The sequence below is a fragment of the Anomaloglossus baeobatrachus genome, chromosome 1, assembly GCF_048569485.1.
Source record: "Anomaloglossus baeobatrachus isolate aAnoBae1 chromosome 1, aAnoBae1.hap1, whole genome shotgun sequence".
NCBI classification, from domain to species: Eukaryota; Metazoa; Chordata; class Amphibia; order Anura; family Aromobatidae; genus Anomaloglossus; species Anomaloglossus baeobatrachus.
Genome location: NC_134353.1, coordinates 538193867 through 538209589, shown reverse-complemented (window position 1 = coordinate 538209589; position 15723 = coordinate 538193867). Strand labels below are relative to the sequence as shown.

The following is a 15723-nucleotide window of genomic DNA, read 5'->3' as shown; positions in this document are numbered from 1 at the left end:
ATAGAACAAGGATTAAAAACAACTACCACAAAATCAAGGGGGGCATACATGGTGAAGGAAAATACAGTATGTAGGCCGCCAGTAGTCGTGGGAGAGATGAACGTGTGGTAATGTACAAAGAGATACCAAGTTGGTTGGAAAATAGTAATACAATCAAATGTTCATCATCCCTGTTAGCCGTGGGAAAAATAGGTGGTCAAAAGAAAAAATACAGTCAACCAGTAATTGGTAATATATAGCCGTGGTCAAGAGGAAATGCAAATTATAGTATCGTTCTCTAGTCGTGACCCAGGCGTATGAAAATTAATGCATCCACATAATAACCAAAGGCTTAATACAGTAAACAGTAATTAATAATATATAGCCGTGGTCAAGAGGAATGCAGAGTCTAGTTCTTTCTCTAGTCGTGGCCAGGGCGTATGGAAATTAATGCATACACATAATGACCAAAGGCAATAGATTACCAAAAACATCTTTTTGTGAACATATTATCAAAATTATAAAGTGCAAGTGCACTTACCATTCACAATATCATATGACTCAAGTGTGGTAAAGTACCGCATGACAAAGAAAAAAAAAAAAATAATTTTTGGACTACTGGCAATAGGCGTATACAGGAATCATCACATAATGCACATACCCAAATAGAAGAAAAAAGGGATCCCTTTTTTCTTCTATTTGGGTATGTGCATTATGTGATGATTCCTGTATACGCCTATTGCCAGTAGTCCAAAAATTTTTTTTTTTTTTTTTTTTTGTAATGCGGTACTTTACCACACTTGAGTCATATGATATTGTGAATGGTAAGTGCACTTGCACTTTATAATTTTGATAATATGTTCACAAAAAGATGTTTTTGGTAATCTATTGCCTTTGGTCATTATGTGTATGTGTAACGGGGGCAGGGGGCACCTCAGGGGGTGTAGTCGAGTCCCCTCGCCTTGTGGGCCGCAGGCTGAACCCCGGCCCGGCCGTCACTTGCAAAGCAGGTGTGTTGTTGGGGCAGAGTGTGGATGCATGGGGCCCATTCATGACAGCGTTCTTTCTGTGCTCTCCAGCTCCTTCTTCACTTTCAGGAAAGAGACAATTGCAGGCAGCAGGTAAACCGAACACCGTTTTATTAGACAAAGCTTCCATCTTTTTGTTTGCAGCAGGTTTACTTTAGTACGTTACAAGTTACAAGTCCTTTTCTACAGAAACGGTTTCCTTTTTCTCTACGGGCACTTTCCTTTGCCTGCAGGGGCCAATTGTTATCCCCCTAGCAGTGGTACTCCTATCCCGATTTTAGTCCAGCCCTTTCCCAGGGATTTGTATTGAACTAGGGGACGGCTCCAGTACTCATTACCGGCTCCGGATTAGCTCCAACTTCTCCGCTCCACTGCCACAGCACCCACTCCTGCACTCTGCCCCGGAACTTCTCCTCAGCTCACTCCCATGTTACATCTCACAGCACACTGCCCTGCATTGAGAGCCCAACCCCCCTTCTCTTCCCTCCTAGGCTGCCCTGCCCCTTCCTTCCCTGTCACTGTTACCAGGGGAACCACTCACTACACTGGCACCTAGGGGGGGAGAACCGTACATAACACATAACATGGTACAATGTGCCACCATACTCCTGTGGCGTCTTCAGGGGGGGAAAAACGTCTTCTCCACGCTAGGGGTCCACCCCTTACATTCCTCCCCTCTTTAACCTCAGCCTCCTGGCGAGGTTCCGCACCTGCAAGACAACGCATATGGAAAACACACACACGTTTCTTCAGCAGTATTCTTTTTCTTTCTTATCAATAAAAAAAAACCATTTTAAAACTAACGTATCAAAGCACACCAGATTGGCACACAAGTCCGGTGCCCGGAGTCCCTCCAGGGAAGCTCCCGGTCTTAGTCGCACATCTGCCCGGAGGCCCTCCTCAGGCGCTCCCGGTCTTAGCTGACCTTCTGCCTGGAGGCTATTTCCAAGCGCTCCCGGTCTTTGGGTGGGCAGAAAACAACAGGACAACAAGATTCCTTCTTAACAGTCACGGAAGGAGTCCACGCACAGTTCTGCATTAAGCTCCTCCCGGGTTCAGTACTTTTAACGTTGCTTGAGCTGTAACATTCGCTGGCTCCTAACAGCAAACAGACGTCTCTTCCGGATGACCACCTCTTCACGCTGGGTGGTATGCACGCAGCCATTCAGCCCGCTGGGCCCTCACATGGTCGGAGAGGGACTGTCCAGGTAAGCGGGGTAGCCTACGAAACGGCTCATAACCCGGTGGCTCCGGTACTTCCTTCTGCGGTTCAGGCCCTTCAGCCTCCTGCGGGGGTGAGGGGGTAGCTGGACGGGACCGCAGTGGGCTGCCGACAACAACTACCGGGTGCGACACCATACTCTGATGTATCACCAGTAATGCCGATGCTTCTCTTGGCTTGTCTTCAGCCGTAGGTTCGGCGGCCGCTTTTGGCGCGACCGTCGGGGTACTCTTCAGCCCACAGGCTTCAGCGAGCGCTTGCTTATGCTGAGCGCGCCACGCTCTGTTCTCCATTCTGCTTGGTCCAGGTATTGGAGTTTGCTTCTTCTTCCACTGCCGGGGTTGCAATCGCGCCGGGGAAGGTGGGGGCGGTTCTTCTTTTCCCGCTTCTGCCCATACTCCGCCCCTGGCCTCACCCACCAGGTCGGCACAGCGTTTGCGACGCCTCTTCTTTCTTGCGGCGCTGCCCACGTCTCTAGACCTCTGCAGTATCTCAGGGTAAGCACCTCCCCTCTTTGGGCGGTGCACTACGGGCTTCTTCCTTACAGACCAGCCCAGCGCTTTTCGTTTGTTGCCCACTTTTCGCGCCTTCACTGAATCCATGAGGACGGCCGCCATCTTGCCGCCATCTTGTGGCCTGTTCAGTACATCAGGCACCACTTGGTCTCTGCTTGGGGTTTCTCTTCTGCGGGCTTGATCCTGCCGACTACGCCAAAATGTAACGGGGGCAGGGGGCGCCTTAGGGGGTGTAGTCGAGTCCCCTCACCTTGTGGGCCGCAGGCTGAACCCCGGCCCGGCCGTCACTTGCAAAGCAGGTGTGTTGTTGGGGCAGAGTGTGGATGCATGGGGCCCATTCATGACAGCGTTCTTTCTGTGCTCTCCAGCTCCTTCTTCACTTTCAGGAAAGAGACAATTGCAGGCAGCAGGTAAACCAAACACCGTTTTATTAGACAAAGCTTCCATCTTTTTGTTTGCAGCAGGTTTACTTTAGTACGTTACAAGTTACAAGTCCTTTTCTACAGAAACGGTTTCCTTTTTCTCTACGGGCACTTTCCTTTGCCTGCAGGGGCCAATTGTTATCCCCTAGCAGTGGTACTCCTATCCCGATTTTAGTCCAGCCCTTTCCCAGGGATTTGTATTGAACTAGGGGACGGCTCCAGTACTCACTACCGGCTCCGGATTAGCTCCAACTTCTCCGCTCCACTGCCACAGCACCCATTCCTGCACTCTGCCCCGGAACTTCTCCTCAGCTCACTCCCATGTTACATCTCACAGCACACTGCCCTGCATTCACAGCCCAACCCCCCTTCTCTTCCCTCCTAGGCTGCCCTGCCCCTTCCTTCCCTGTCACTGTTACCAGGGGAACCACTCACTACACTGGCACCTAGGGGGGGAGAACCGTACATAACACATAACATGGTACAATGTGCCACCATACTCCTGTGGCGTCTTCAGGGGGGGAAAAACGTCTTCTCCACACTAGGGGTCCGTCCACCCCTTACATATGCATTAATTTCCATACGCCCTGGCCACGACTAGAGAAAGAACTAGACTCTGCATTCCTCTTGACCACGGCTATATATTATTAATTACTGTTTACTGTTTTAAGCCTTTGGTTATTATGTGGATGCATTAATTTTCATGCGCCTGGGTCACGACTAGAGAACGATACTATAATTTGCATTTCCTCTTGACCACGGCTATATATTACCAATTACTGGTTGACTGTATTTTTTCTTTTGACCACCTATTTTTCCCACGGCTAACAGGGATGATGAACATTTGATTGTATTACTATTTTTTCAACCAACTTGGTATCTCTTTGTACAACATTACCACACGTTCATCTCTCCCACGACTACTGGCGGCCTACATACTGTATTTTCCTTCACCATGTATGCCCCCCTTGATTTTGTGGTAGTTGTTTTTAATCCTTGTTCTATTGCTGTTTTGTTTGTGTCTTTTTTTGAATAAATAAATTTCTGCATATACACTTGTTTTTTCTCTATTTGTTGTATACTATTGCGAGTGGTGCATACTGTATATTCCGCCAACGCAAGTGTGCTGGTGGAGTATTTACTATATGGCTCATAATTTGGGATATTCCCTCATATTTTGTGTTAATCGTATTACTGGTTCCAATTAACATTTTCTTATCTGATCTGCTATTTTCATGGCGCAGTCAGTCCTGTAGTGGTGGGTACATACCATAGTTACAAAGGTTTAAATTACCTGCTGAAATTTATTACTCTCTTTGTACTGCTAAGTTTACACACAAAAGAATCGCAGTTACCAGACCCCAAACAATTAGAGTTGGCAAGTGAATGGTCTCTCACATACAAATCTGCATCACTGTCAGGTCGCCGTGCTTTCTACAACGGTTGGCTCCCCCTAGTGGCTGGAAGCAGTTTCACTCATGCGGAGTGTTACTGGTACTCGATCTGTTTGTGAGAGCTTCAGTGCAATGCTCTGGAATAGTGAGGGACCTGACAACTACACAGATCTCTGTTTGAGAGTCCATCCACTATCGGCACTTGCCAACTGTAATTGTTAGGCAGGTGGTTGCTTTCTTTTGGGTGTGTTTGATTTCTTTTTGGGATGTCTGCTTTCTTTGATGAAGAGGGCTGCTGTATTATGTACCTTTTTTAGCTGCTTGGACACTTCTTTATGGAAACACAACTAGGGCTTATTTTTGTGGCGTTGGGCTTATATTTTAGGCATACTCCAAAAAGCCCAAAAAGCCCTACTAGGGCATATTTTAGGGGGAGGTCATATTTTTGGGGATCACAGTGGGATGTCACAAGAGTCAGCAGCGAGGTACTGCAAGGATCAGCAGCGGGGTACCAGAAGAATCAGCAGTGGGGTGCCATAAGTCTTTATGCTAAATGCAACTCTTTTTAATCTCTTTAATAATGACCTTGTGGATGGGATTGAGAGTAGAGTGTTAGGGGTACTTTGCACACTACGACATCGCAGGTGCGATGTCGGTGGGGTCACATCGAAAGTGACGCACATCCGGCGTCGCTGTCGATATTGGAGTGTGTAAATCCTTTTTGATACGATTAACGAGCGCAAAAGCGTCGTGATCGTATCATCATCGGAGTAGTGTCCGACATTTTCATAATTTCGCTGCAGCGACGGTACGATGTTGTTCCTTGTTCCCCTGCGGCAGCACACATCGCTGTGTGAGAAGCCGCAGGAGCGAGGAACATCAGCGTACCTGCGTCCTGTGGCTCACGCCGGCTATGCGGAAGGACGGAGGTGGGCGGGATGCTTCTACTGGCCGCCTGCCATGTGACGTCGCTGCGACGCCGCACGACCCGCCCTCTTAGAAAGGAGGCGGTTCGCCGGCCAGAGCGACGTCGCAGGGCAGGTATGTGCATGTGAAGCTGCCGTAGCGATAATGTTCGCTACAGCAGCTATCACAAGATATCGCTGCTGCGACGGGGGCGGGGACTATCGCGCTCGGCATCGCTGCCATCGGCTTGCGATGTCGTAGTGTGCAAAGTACCCCTTAGTCTCTGCTGATGACCAAAAACCATGTAGTGTAGTAAAAACTGACCTAGATATTATAATACTACAAAATGATCTGGACAAGATAGAGGGGCAAACACATGGCAGTTAAGGTCTAATGTTAATACAGTAAATGTAGAGTAATGCACCTTGGTCAGACTAATATTGTTGTTACATATACGTTAAATGGTAACATACGCTGGACTACAGAACAGGAGAAAGAATTGAATGTTCTTGCTACAAATAAGCTGAGCAGCAGCACTCAATGTCAAGCAGCAGCTGCTAAAGATTTTAGGGTGTATAAAAAGAGAGATAAATCCTGTGAACCCATTGTGTTTTTACCCCTCTATAAATCACTTGTAAGTAGAGTTGAGCGCGGTTCGCGGTTCTCCAGTTCGCGGTTCGAGTGATTTTGGGGGGTGTTCTAGATCGAACTAGAACTCGAGCTTTTTGCTAAGGTTCGATAGTTCTAGTTACATTCGAGAACGGTTCTAGCAGCAAAAAGCAGGGCTTTTTACAGCTACAGTGTGCAGGGAGCCATCGCTGACAGCCTGCCAGAAGCTGGTAACCAAGATAAACATCGGGTATCCAAGTAAAGCTTTGGTTAGTAACCCGATATTTATCCTAGTTACGTGCAGGAAGCCGACACTTCCCCGCTCAGCTCGCTCCGCCCCCTCCTGCACGCCTCACACTCACCTGTCCCCAGCCATGCAGTCCACGACACTGACGTCCTCAGCGCCATATGACCCCGCTAGGCTCCACCCACTTCGCACTCCGCCGCCAGCACACATGGCTCCGCCCACCTGGCACTCTGCACACATGGTCCCGCTAGGCTCCGCCAACCTGACACTCTGCACACATGGTCCCGCTAGGCTCCGCCCACCTGGAACTCTGCACACATTACCCCGCTAGGCTCCGCCCACCTGGCACTCTGCACACATGGCGCTGCTAGGCTCCGCCCACCTGGCACTCTGCACACATCGTCCCGCTAGGCTCCACCCACCTGACACTCTGCACACATTACCCCGCTAGGCTCCGCCCACCTGTCACTCTGCACACATGGTCCCGCTAGGCTCCGCCCACCTGGCACTCTGCACACATTGCCCCGCTAGGCTCCACCCACCTGTCACTCTGCACACATTACCCCGCTAGGCTCCACCCACCTGGCACTCTGCACACATTACCCCGCTAGGCTCCGCCCACCTGGCACTCTGCATACATTACCCCGCTAGGCTCCGCCCACCTGGCACTCTGCACACATGGTCCCGCTAGGCTCCGCCCACCTGGCACTCTGCACACATGGTCCCGCTAGGCTCCGCCCACCTGGCACTCTGCACACATTACCCTGCTAGGCTCCGCCCACCTGGTACTCTGCACACATTACCCCGCTAGGCTCCGCCCACCTGGCACTCTGCACACATGGTCCCGCTCGGCTTACCTGCGGTGATGAAGTCCCAACCTCAGCGCTGTCACTGTCCTCCATGGTCGCCGCTTGTCACATCACCTTCTCTCGCTTCCGACCTGAGACTGATTAGCGGTGACATCACGGGCCTCTCGTGATACTTGGCTGTGAAGGTCATTGAACTCAGTGACAGGTGCTGTCAGCAGTGCAGGAGATCAGCGCAGGTAATGTACCTCGCTGACAGCAGCACTTGTCATCCCCTGCAGTGACCTGGGCTGACCCATTGATGTTAGCTCAGGTCACTGCACTGCTCTCCCAGCCAATGGGGAACATCCTGCTCTTCATTGACTGAGACAGTGTGGATCGTCATGGTAACCCCTTGGATTACACCAGACCTGGATTTGTTTTTCTTTCTAATAAATTGGTTAAAGAGGGAATGTATTGGGGAGTGTTTTTTCAAATAAAAATGTGTTTGTCGTCTATTTTTTTTATTACTGACTGGGTTGGTGATGTCGGGTATCTGATAGACGCCTGACCTCACCAACCCCAGGGCTTGGTGCCAGGTGCCATTACACATCTGGTATTAACCCCATATATTACCCCGTTTGCCACCGCACCAGGGCACGGGATGAGCTGGGGCGAAGCACCAGGATTGGCACATCTAATGGATGCGCCACTTCTGGGGCGGCTGCGGCCTGCTATTTTTAGGCTGGGGAGAGTCCAATAACCATGGACCTCCCTAGTCTGAGAATATCAGACCCCAGCTGTCTGCTTTACCTTGGCTGGTGATCCAATTTTGGGGGGACCCCTACGTGTTTTTTTTTAAAATGATTTATTTAATTTAAAATAACAGCGTGGGGTGCTTCAGTTTTGGATTACCAGCAAGGTGAAGCTGCCAGCTGTGGTCTGCAGGCTGCAGCCGTCTGCTTTACCCTAGCTGGCTACAAAAATAGGGGGAACCCTACGTCATTTTTTTTTTTCATTTTTTTGGCTAAATACAAAGCTAAGCACCCCTTAGTGCCACATGAAAGGCACCAAAGGGTGCAAAATTACAAAATGCAGGAGAGTGGGACATTATGACTGATATAGACTGATATGAAGTGTACAAGTATTGTAAAATCACCAGAGCGCTCTATGCTGTGAAAAGCAGTAGAAAATGGCACTGGAGTGAACATGTGACCGCCTCATGTAGGATGAAGCTATGGATCCTGGGTAAATTTATGTATTTTCCCTCCTTCAGTTTTTTTGCAGTACGCAAAAAAACCAGAAGGCACACGGATGACAAACAGATGACATACGGACCGTCTACGGAACGGAAACGGATGCCACACGGATGCACCCGTGAAAAAAAACAGACTGTTTTTTTGCAGACCGCAAAAATGGATCGGTCGTGTTAATGTAGCCTTATTCTGATCTGCCGTTTATAAACAGCAGGCAGAAATAAGTGAATAGCGCCCCCCAGCGTCAGAAAATCTCCGGGGTTTCAGGGCTAGCTGAGACCCTGGAGATCCTGATTCAGGACGGTTTTTCCGGTCCCCGCTCACGTGATCACAGGTATACACCGTACACCGATGATCACGTTACAGTAAATGACAGTGTCGGTAAAAAATTATTTATCTCCCATCTGGCATGAACAAACATGATAAATCTCCTACCCGGTCCCCTCCGGTCCCCCGGTGTTGCCAAAGTGCCCCCCCTGATGCCCTCCCAGAAATCCAAGATGGCCGCGCGCACAGCAGCGCGCCGGCCGCATTCACCCTACTCCTCTGATTTCTGTCGCATGTGCCATGACACATGCGACAGAAAACTCCTCCCCAGGCCCTGCCAGGTCACCCCCTATAACCCCACCAGTGTTCCCTGGTGTCCCACGGTACCTGTGCAGCGTTGATCCCCCGCGGCCCTCTCCTTCACAATAGACGCTGCCGCATACACAGAGCGGCTGTCAGCTCAAGTTCCTGTGTTCAGACACAGTGAGTGGTGGTTATGCATCTGTAAGCTAAATGGGCGGCACGGTGGCTCAGTGATTAGCACTGCAGTCTTGCAGCGCTGAAGTCCTGGGTTCAATTCCCACCAAGAACACCATCTGCAAGGAGTTTGTATGTTCTCCCCGTGTTTGCGTGGGTTTCCTCCCACACTCCAAAGACATACAGATAGGGAATTTAGATTGTGAGCCCCAATGGGGACAGTGTTCCCAATGTATGCAAAGCGCTATGGAATTAATAGCGCTAAATAAATGAATAAATTATTATTATTACTGCAATGCCCTGCTCATGAGGTAAGGAACATAGTTGATCAGGAGAGCTATATACTACATTTCCAAATGGAGGCATTTGATTTTATAGTTGCCCTGCTGAACGACTACCAAACATGAGAATCTGTTATACGCCACAAGAAAACACATCTAAATAGTGAGCTCTGTTGTTTAGTATTCATTCAGCAGGATAACTGGACTTAAAGGGGTATTCCATCTCCAAGATCCTATCCCCAATATATAGTAGGTGGAATAGCAATAATATCAGCAAATACCAATATTTGGAAATGTAGAATAGTTCTCCTGATTAGGCATGCCCTTACCTCATGAGCAGGGCATTGCAGCTTTGGTAGCAACCGTTATGACATGGACTCTGCTGCTGTGGACCCGGGGAGAGTGGGTGCAGATTCATTGCACCCACACTCCTCACATGGAGGGTCTGCACTCCTAGAAAATGGGGGATACGTTCCCGTTTTTTCCTTACAATAAATTTGTGAAAGAGGGAATGTTTTGGGGAGTTTTCTTTCAAATATATTTTTTTGTCGATTTTTTTTGTTAGTACTGACAGTTTCTGATGTCGGGTATCTGATAGACACCATGACATCACAAACTGCTGGGCTTGATGTCAGGTGACTTTACAACTAGTATCAACCCCATTTATTACCCCGTTTGCCACCGCACCAGGGCACGGGATGAGCTGTGGTGAAGCACCAGGATTGGCACATCTAGTGGATGCGCCACGTCTGGGGTGCCTGCGGCCTGCTATTTTTAGGCTGTGAAGGCCCAATAACTATGGACCTTCCCACCCTGAGAATACCAGACCACAGCTGTCCGCTTTACCTTGGCTGGTGATCCAATTTGGGGGGGACCCTACTTTTTTTTGTAAGTATTATTATTTATAAAATAATTATAAAAAAAAGAGCCTGGGGTGACCTCCACATTGGATCCCCAACCACGGTAAAGCTGCCAGCTGTGGTTTTCAGGCTACAGCCGTCTGCTTTACCCTAGCTGGCTATCAAAAATGGGGGGACCCAATATCATTTTTTTTTAACTAGTTTTTAAATAAAAAAAATTAATGGGCTTCCCTGTATTTTGATTGCCAGCCAAGGTAACGCCAGGCAGATGGGGGTGGCAACCCATAGCTGTCTGCTTTATCTGCACTGAGAATCAAAAATACCGCGGAGCGCTACGTAATTTTTTTTAAAGATTTATTTTTACAGCACTGTCATGTCAGGCAATCAAAATACAGGGAAGCCCTTTTTGTTTTTAGTTATTTAAATAAATAATTAAAAAAAATATATATGGGCTCCCACTGTATTTTTTGTATTGCTAGCTAAGGGTAATCCAAGCAGCTACTGGCTGCTAACCCCCACTGCTTGGTGTTACCTTCACTGGCAATGGAAAATCTAGGGAAGCATTTTTTATTTTTTTTTGCCAAAAAACTACAAAAAAATGACGTGCGCTTCGCCTTATTTTTGTATGCTAGCAAGGTACAGCAGGCAGGTACGGGCTGCCCGTAACCCCCAGCTGCCTATTTGTACCCGGCTGGGAACTAAAAATATAGGGAAGCCCTTTTTTTAATTAATTCTTGAATTTTATGAAATAATTAAAAAAAAACAAAAAAACGACGTAGGCTTCGCCCCACTTTTGTGTCCAGCCGGGTACAGCTAGGCAGCTGGGGATTGGAATCCACAGCACAGATTAGCCCGAGGTTTCTGGGCCCCTCTGCTGCGAATTGCAGTCCGCAGCCGCCCCAGAAAATGGCGCTCTCATAGAAGCGCCATCATCTGGCGCTGTATCCAACTCTTCCAACAGCCCTGGAGCCGGGTGGCTTGTTGGGTAATCATGAGTTAATACTGGCTTTGTTTTACTAGCCAGTATTAAGCCAGAGATTCTTAATGTCAGGCACGTTTGACCCGACCATTAAGAATCTCCAATAAAGGGTTAAAAAAAAACACCACACAGAGAAAAAATACTTTAATAGAAATAAATACACAGACACATTAGAGACTCCATCTTTATTACCCCCTGTCACCCCTCCACGATCCTGCTCTTCTGTCTTCTTTCTCCTTCAACACATGCAGCTCTGTCTGCTCCATCAGACAGCACAGCTGCATGGGGGAAGACGCTGTGCTCCGTGCAGAAATCACTCTGTGAGAGTGACCACAGGCTCCCGGCTGTAAGCGGTGGCACGGGTTGCCATAGCAATGCTGCTCCGATCACGTGATTCCGGTGCCGCTGCGTGCTGGTAGCGGGACGTCCCCGTCACCGCTACCAAGTGCGTTGCTATGGCAACGGTGATCTCCGTGATTGACCGGCTGTGTCAGCCGGTCAGGAGCCGGCTTCTGCGGACGCTGGTAACTACGGTAAACATCGGGTAACCCAGAAGCCCTTTCCTTGGTTACCCGATGTTTACCAGCGTCCGCCGCTCTCACGCTGCCAGTGCCAGCCCCCTGCACACATAGCCAGACTACACATCGGGTTAAATTAACCCGATGTGTACTCTGGCTAGGAGTGCAAGGAGCCAGCACTAAGCGGTGTGCGCTGGTAACCAAGGTAAATATCGGGTTGGTTACCCGATATTTACCTTAGTTACCAAGTGCAGCATCGCTTCCACGCATGCTGCTGGCTGGGGGCTGTGGTCACTGATTGCTGGTGAGATCTGCCTGTGTGACAGCTCACCAGCAACCCGTGTAGCGACGCTCCAGCGATCCCTGCCAGGTCAGGTTGCTAGTGGGATCGCTGGAGCGTCGCTTACTGTGACGGTACCTTAAGGGAACGGGGAAGCAGAGCGGGGATGACTCGCCCACCCCAGGGCTATGGGACACCCGGTGCCGGGCCGGACTAGTCCGGTGGTAGTCAGTGGTGGCTGGGCCCGGCTCCGTGGCCCTGGTGGGTGTCAGTAGAATATGTGGCTTGGTGAATAAAGTTTGTGTTCGTGACGCCACCTGTGGTATGCGGCTAATAGGCCGCCGCTGCTGTATGAGGCCTCCGGGGGATGATATGGCAGCAGTGGTGGTACTACTCCCCACAGGTGGAGCAATGCCCCAAGGCACAGTTGGTGCTTGTGAGTGTCTATGCAGCTGAAATAACAGAGGCGACTTCAAGGGTACAGTTTCAAGTTCTTTACTCACAATTCTTGTCACGGTCTTGTAGGGACCCTTGGACTGCTGGGACCACTGCCAGGGACCTCCGCCGTTTCTGGGTGATTCAGAGAGTAAAAGCCGGTACCCTTCCCTTAAGTGTCTCTATCTTCTGCTGTCTTCCTTAGCCTTGCCTTGGTAGGTTGAACCTTGCTTGGCCTCCACTACAGCCTCCAGGCTGGGGGGTCACCTGTCGGATGATTCTCCCCTTTCTAAAGGTTCTGCTGTGGGCTGTGGCCCGGGGAGTTTACAACTTTCCCTGGGCCTCGGTTTTTACTGTCTGGAGATGATTTTGCACTCCTCCGGTTTCTAGGGACCGTCCCCTGTTGCAGCTTGATCCCTCCACCGATGTTGTTGTGGAGCAGGCCACCGCAGCTCTATAACTACCCGTGGTACCTCTAGGACTACCCGTGGCCCTGGGACTCTTTCTGTTCTCTGCGTGGTGTCACCTGGACCCTCTGAGTCCCAGGATCTTCACCAGGAAGCGTCTCTTTCTTTCCTTTCAGCTCCTGACTGACTTGGAGCTTTCTTTCCTTTCTCTTCTCCTCCTTGCCTGCCTCCAGCAGGCCTCCTCCTCCTTCCCCACTTTCTCTCGTTCTCCTTCTTCAACTACATGCTGGCTCCTCACTCTCTCACTCCCTGAGGTAGACTGACTAAACTTGATCTTCCTCTCTGTGTCTGCTCTCAGATGGCTCCTCCCACCTCCCCAATTGCCCTGTTCTACCCTATAGGAGCAGGGATGGGTCTTGCGACCCCTCCCAGCATGCAGCATGGGAGGGTTGTCTGCCACTTTCCCTGGTCCCAGTGTGTTCCTAGCAATGGGTGTAGTGTGGATTTACCAGGGGACCGGAGTTCACTCTCTTCCTCTCCCAGAATGGGGCATCACACCGCTGGATGGGGTGCAATGACCTGTGGCGACGGAAGCCTCAGGGGCACCACAGGGAGTCAAGCTAGAGCATGTCGCCGGTACACGGCGATACACAAACGTGCACCGTGTAACAGAGAGATGCAATGACAGGTCCTACATGACGCGTCATAGTCATGTGACCAGTCTGTAGCCAATGAGATAACAGGCACGTGACTGGTCACATGGCTATTTTTCACGTCACGATAGGTCCTGCATCACTGCTGGCAGTACTGGTTACCGGGAGGATTTAGCGATCATCGGATGGAATAGTGGCAGGAAACAGAGTGCAGGAGGGATCGCGGGGACCGGTAAGTGTTATGGCAATGTTTATTAACTGTATGTGTACATTTATAATGTGTTTTTATGTGTTTGTGATTGCCTCCTATTGTTTCCTATGCAGTTCGAGTGGTTCGCCGAACCGGTTCGCCGAAACGAACTCGAACGAGACCTCCGTTCGGCGAACCGAACTCGAGCCGAACCACGGCCGGTTCGCTCATCTCTTCTTGTAAGGCCACATCTAGAATATGGGCTTCAGTTTTGGGCTCCACATTTTAAAAATTACATTAAAAATATGAACTGCAGTTGGTTCAAATGTGGGCAACTAGTATATACGTATGAGGGAATGCCTCTCATTCGATGAGAAGTTAGAAAACTTGGACTTGGACTTGGAGAGAAGATCTCATATATATATATATATATAAAAGTACATGTGTTGTTAATACAATGGACTGGCACATGACTTATTCCCTCCAAAGACCATCCTGAGGACCAGGGGACATTCACTGTGAGTGTAAGGAAGGTGATTCCTGTAGCTCTTCTTTACAGTTAGAGCAGTCAGACTGTGGAATGGATTATGGCTAAAGGTAGTTGTTGTAAAAACATTTAAAAAAAGAGCTGGAGATTGTGGGTTATATGTAATCTAGTGATAAAGAGTGTGTAACTGATTGAGATATTGATGATCAGTGTTTTGTTGTTACGAATTCTTATTTTGCAGGTTCATGCATGTTAGATGTTTGGCCCCTAACACGAATGATTCAGGATACAAGACAAGTCCCTCATTCTCATGATCGGTCAATAAATGTCGTTGTATATAACAAGGTCTTTCATCAAGTTCTCAGTGTCTGTTCAGAATCAGTATTAAAGGTAACTCTGAATGCAAGGTAGTTATTAAAATCTAAAATATATTGTAAATATATTAATGATGGCTATGTCACTAGACTGCATTCTAAGCACACATTAGGGTAGGTATTAAAAGTAGAAATAGACAATTTGACATGTAAATAGCTATGAGTTGCAGGGGCACAATTATAATAGCAGACAAAAAAAATGAAAAACAGTTGTTGTACCAATAAGCCCCGCTAATACCAGTATTGGCACCTGTCTTGTAGGCTCTGGAGGGGCTCACACAGGGTATATCTGAAGGCTATCTCTGACGTCTTGGTGCAGCGCAACAAAGTATAACTGTGATGCCCTGGGCAAGCCAGGGGTCACAGGTCATAACACCACCACACCCTACACCCCAGTTAGGAACACCAAGGCTACCAAAATCCTTGTTGCCTTCCTCCAGGGGCTGATGTTCACACCAGGGGGTGGGCCAGGCGGTTGGCTCTGCCCACCGAGGAGTTCACAGCCCTGGAGGCGGGAGAACCAGGCAGATAGAGTTAGGAGGAGGAAGTAGAAGGAAGTGGTAGAGGAGCTTGAGTAAAGGAGTAAAAGTGACAGTAAGAGAGCCTGAAGTTGGTCCGGGTGTGTGCCCCGGACAGTGACAGCAAGGTCAGCAGACGGCGGTGATAGTCTGCAGGGGAGACTGCTCGGAGGTTGCTGGAAGGACCGCGGACGAGTGGTGGCCCGGCGGTCTGGAGCAGTATACGAAGAACAGTCAGCACCAGGGCAGGGGCCTTTCGGATCCCAGCAAGGCTAGGAGTCGCCATAATTTGCCAAATCCGTCAGTGAAGGGGACGTCTGTCTCCTAACAACCAAGTCCCGATTAAAGGCAACAGTCCAACCGTAACAGAGAGACACCGCCACCGCCAGGGCACCAGTTTCTCAGGGCCAGTGCCTGCGGGCAAAGTAGGGCTCCTCCGGCCCATATCCAAGCCGGGGAGCGGGTTACCGGTGGGAATCCATCGCAACCATTACCACCTTAGGTGCAGGACAGAGGGACCGTCACCGTCACCTACTGGGGAAAGCAAGTGCAGCCGTCCGTGGGAACCGTCTTTCCAGCCGTGTGTTTTACCGAGAACTGTATCATCGTCTCAGGCTGAGCGAGTACCACAGTG

At 49.5% G+C, this 15723-nt stretch overlaps 1 protein-coding gene across 1 annotated transcript in view; it reads left to right on the top strand.

Moving 5' to 3' along the window:
* WDR64 (WD repeat domain 64) overlaps nucleotides 1-15723 on the top strand; it is a 202158-nt gene that overhangs the window by 81316 nt on the left and 105119 nt on the right. The window contains exon 12 of the mRNA XM_075350352.1: nucleotides 14439-14587. Coding sequence (XP_075206467.1) covers nucleotides 14439-14587 — 149 coding nt within the window. The remainder of the gene's footprint in view (nucleotides 1-14438; nucleotides 14588-15723) is intronic.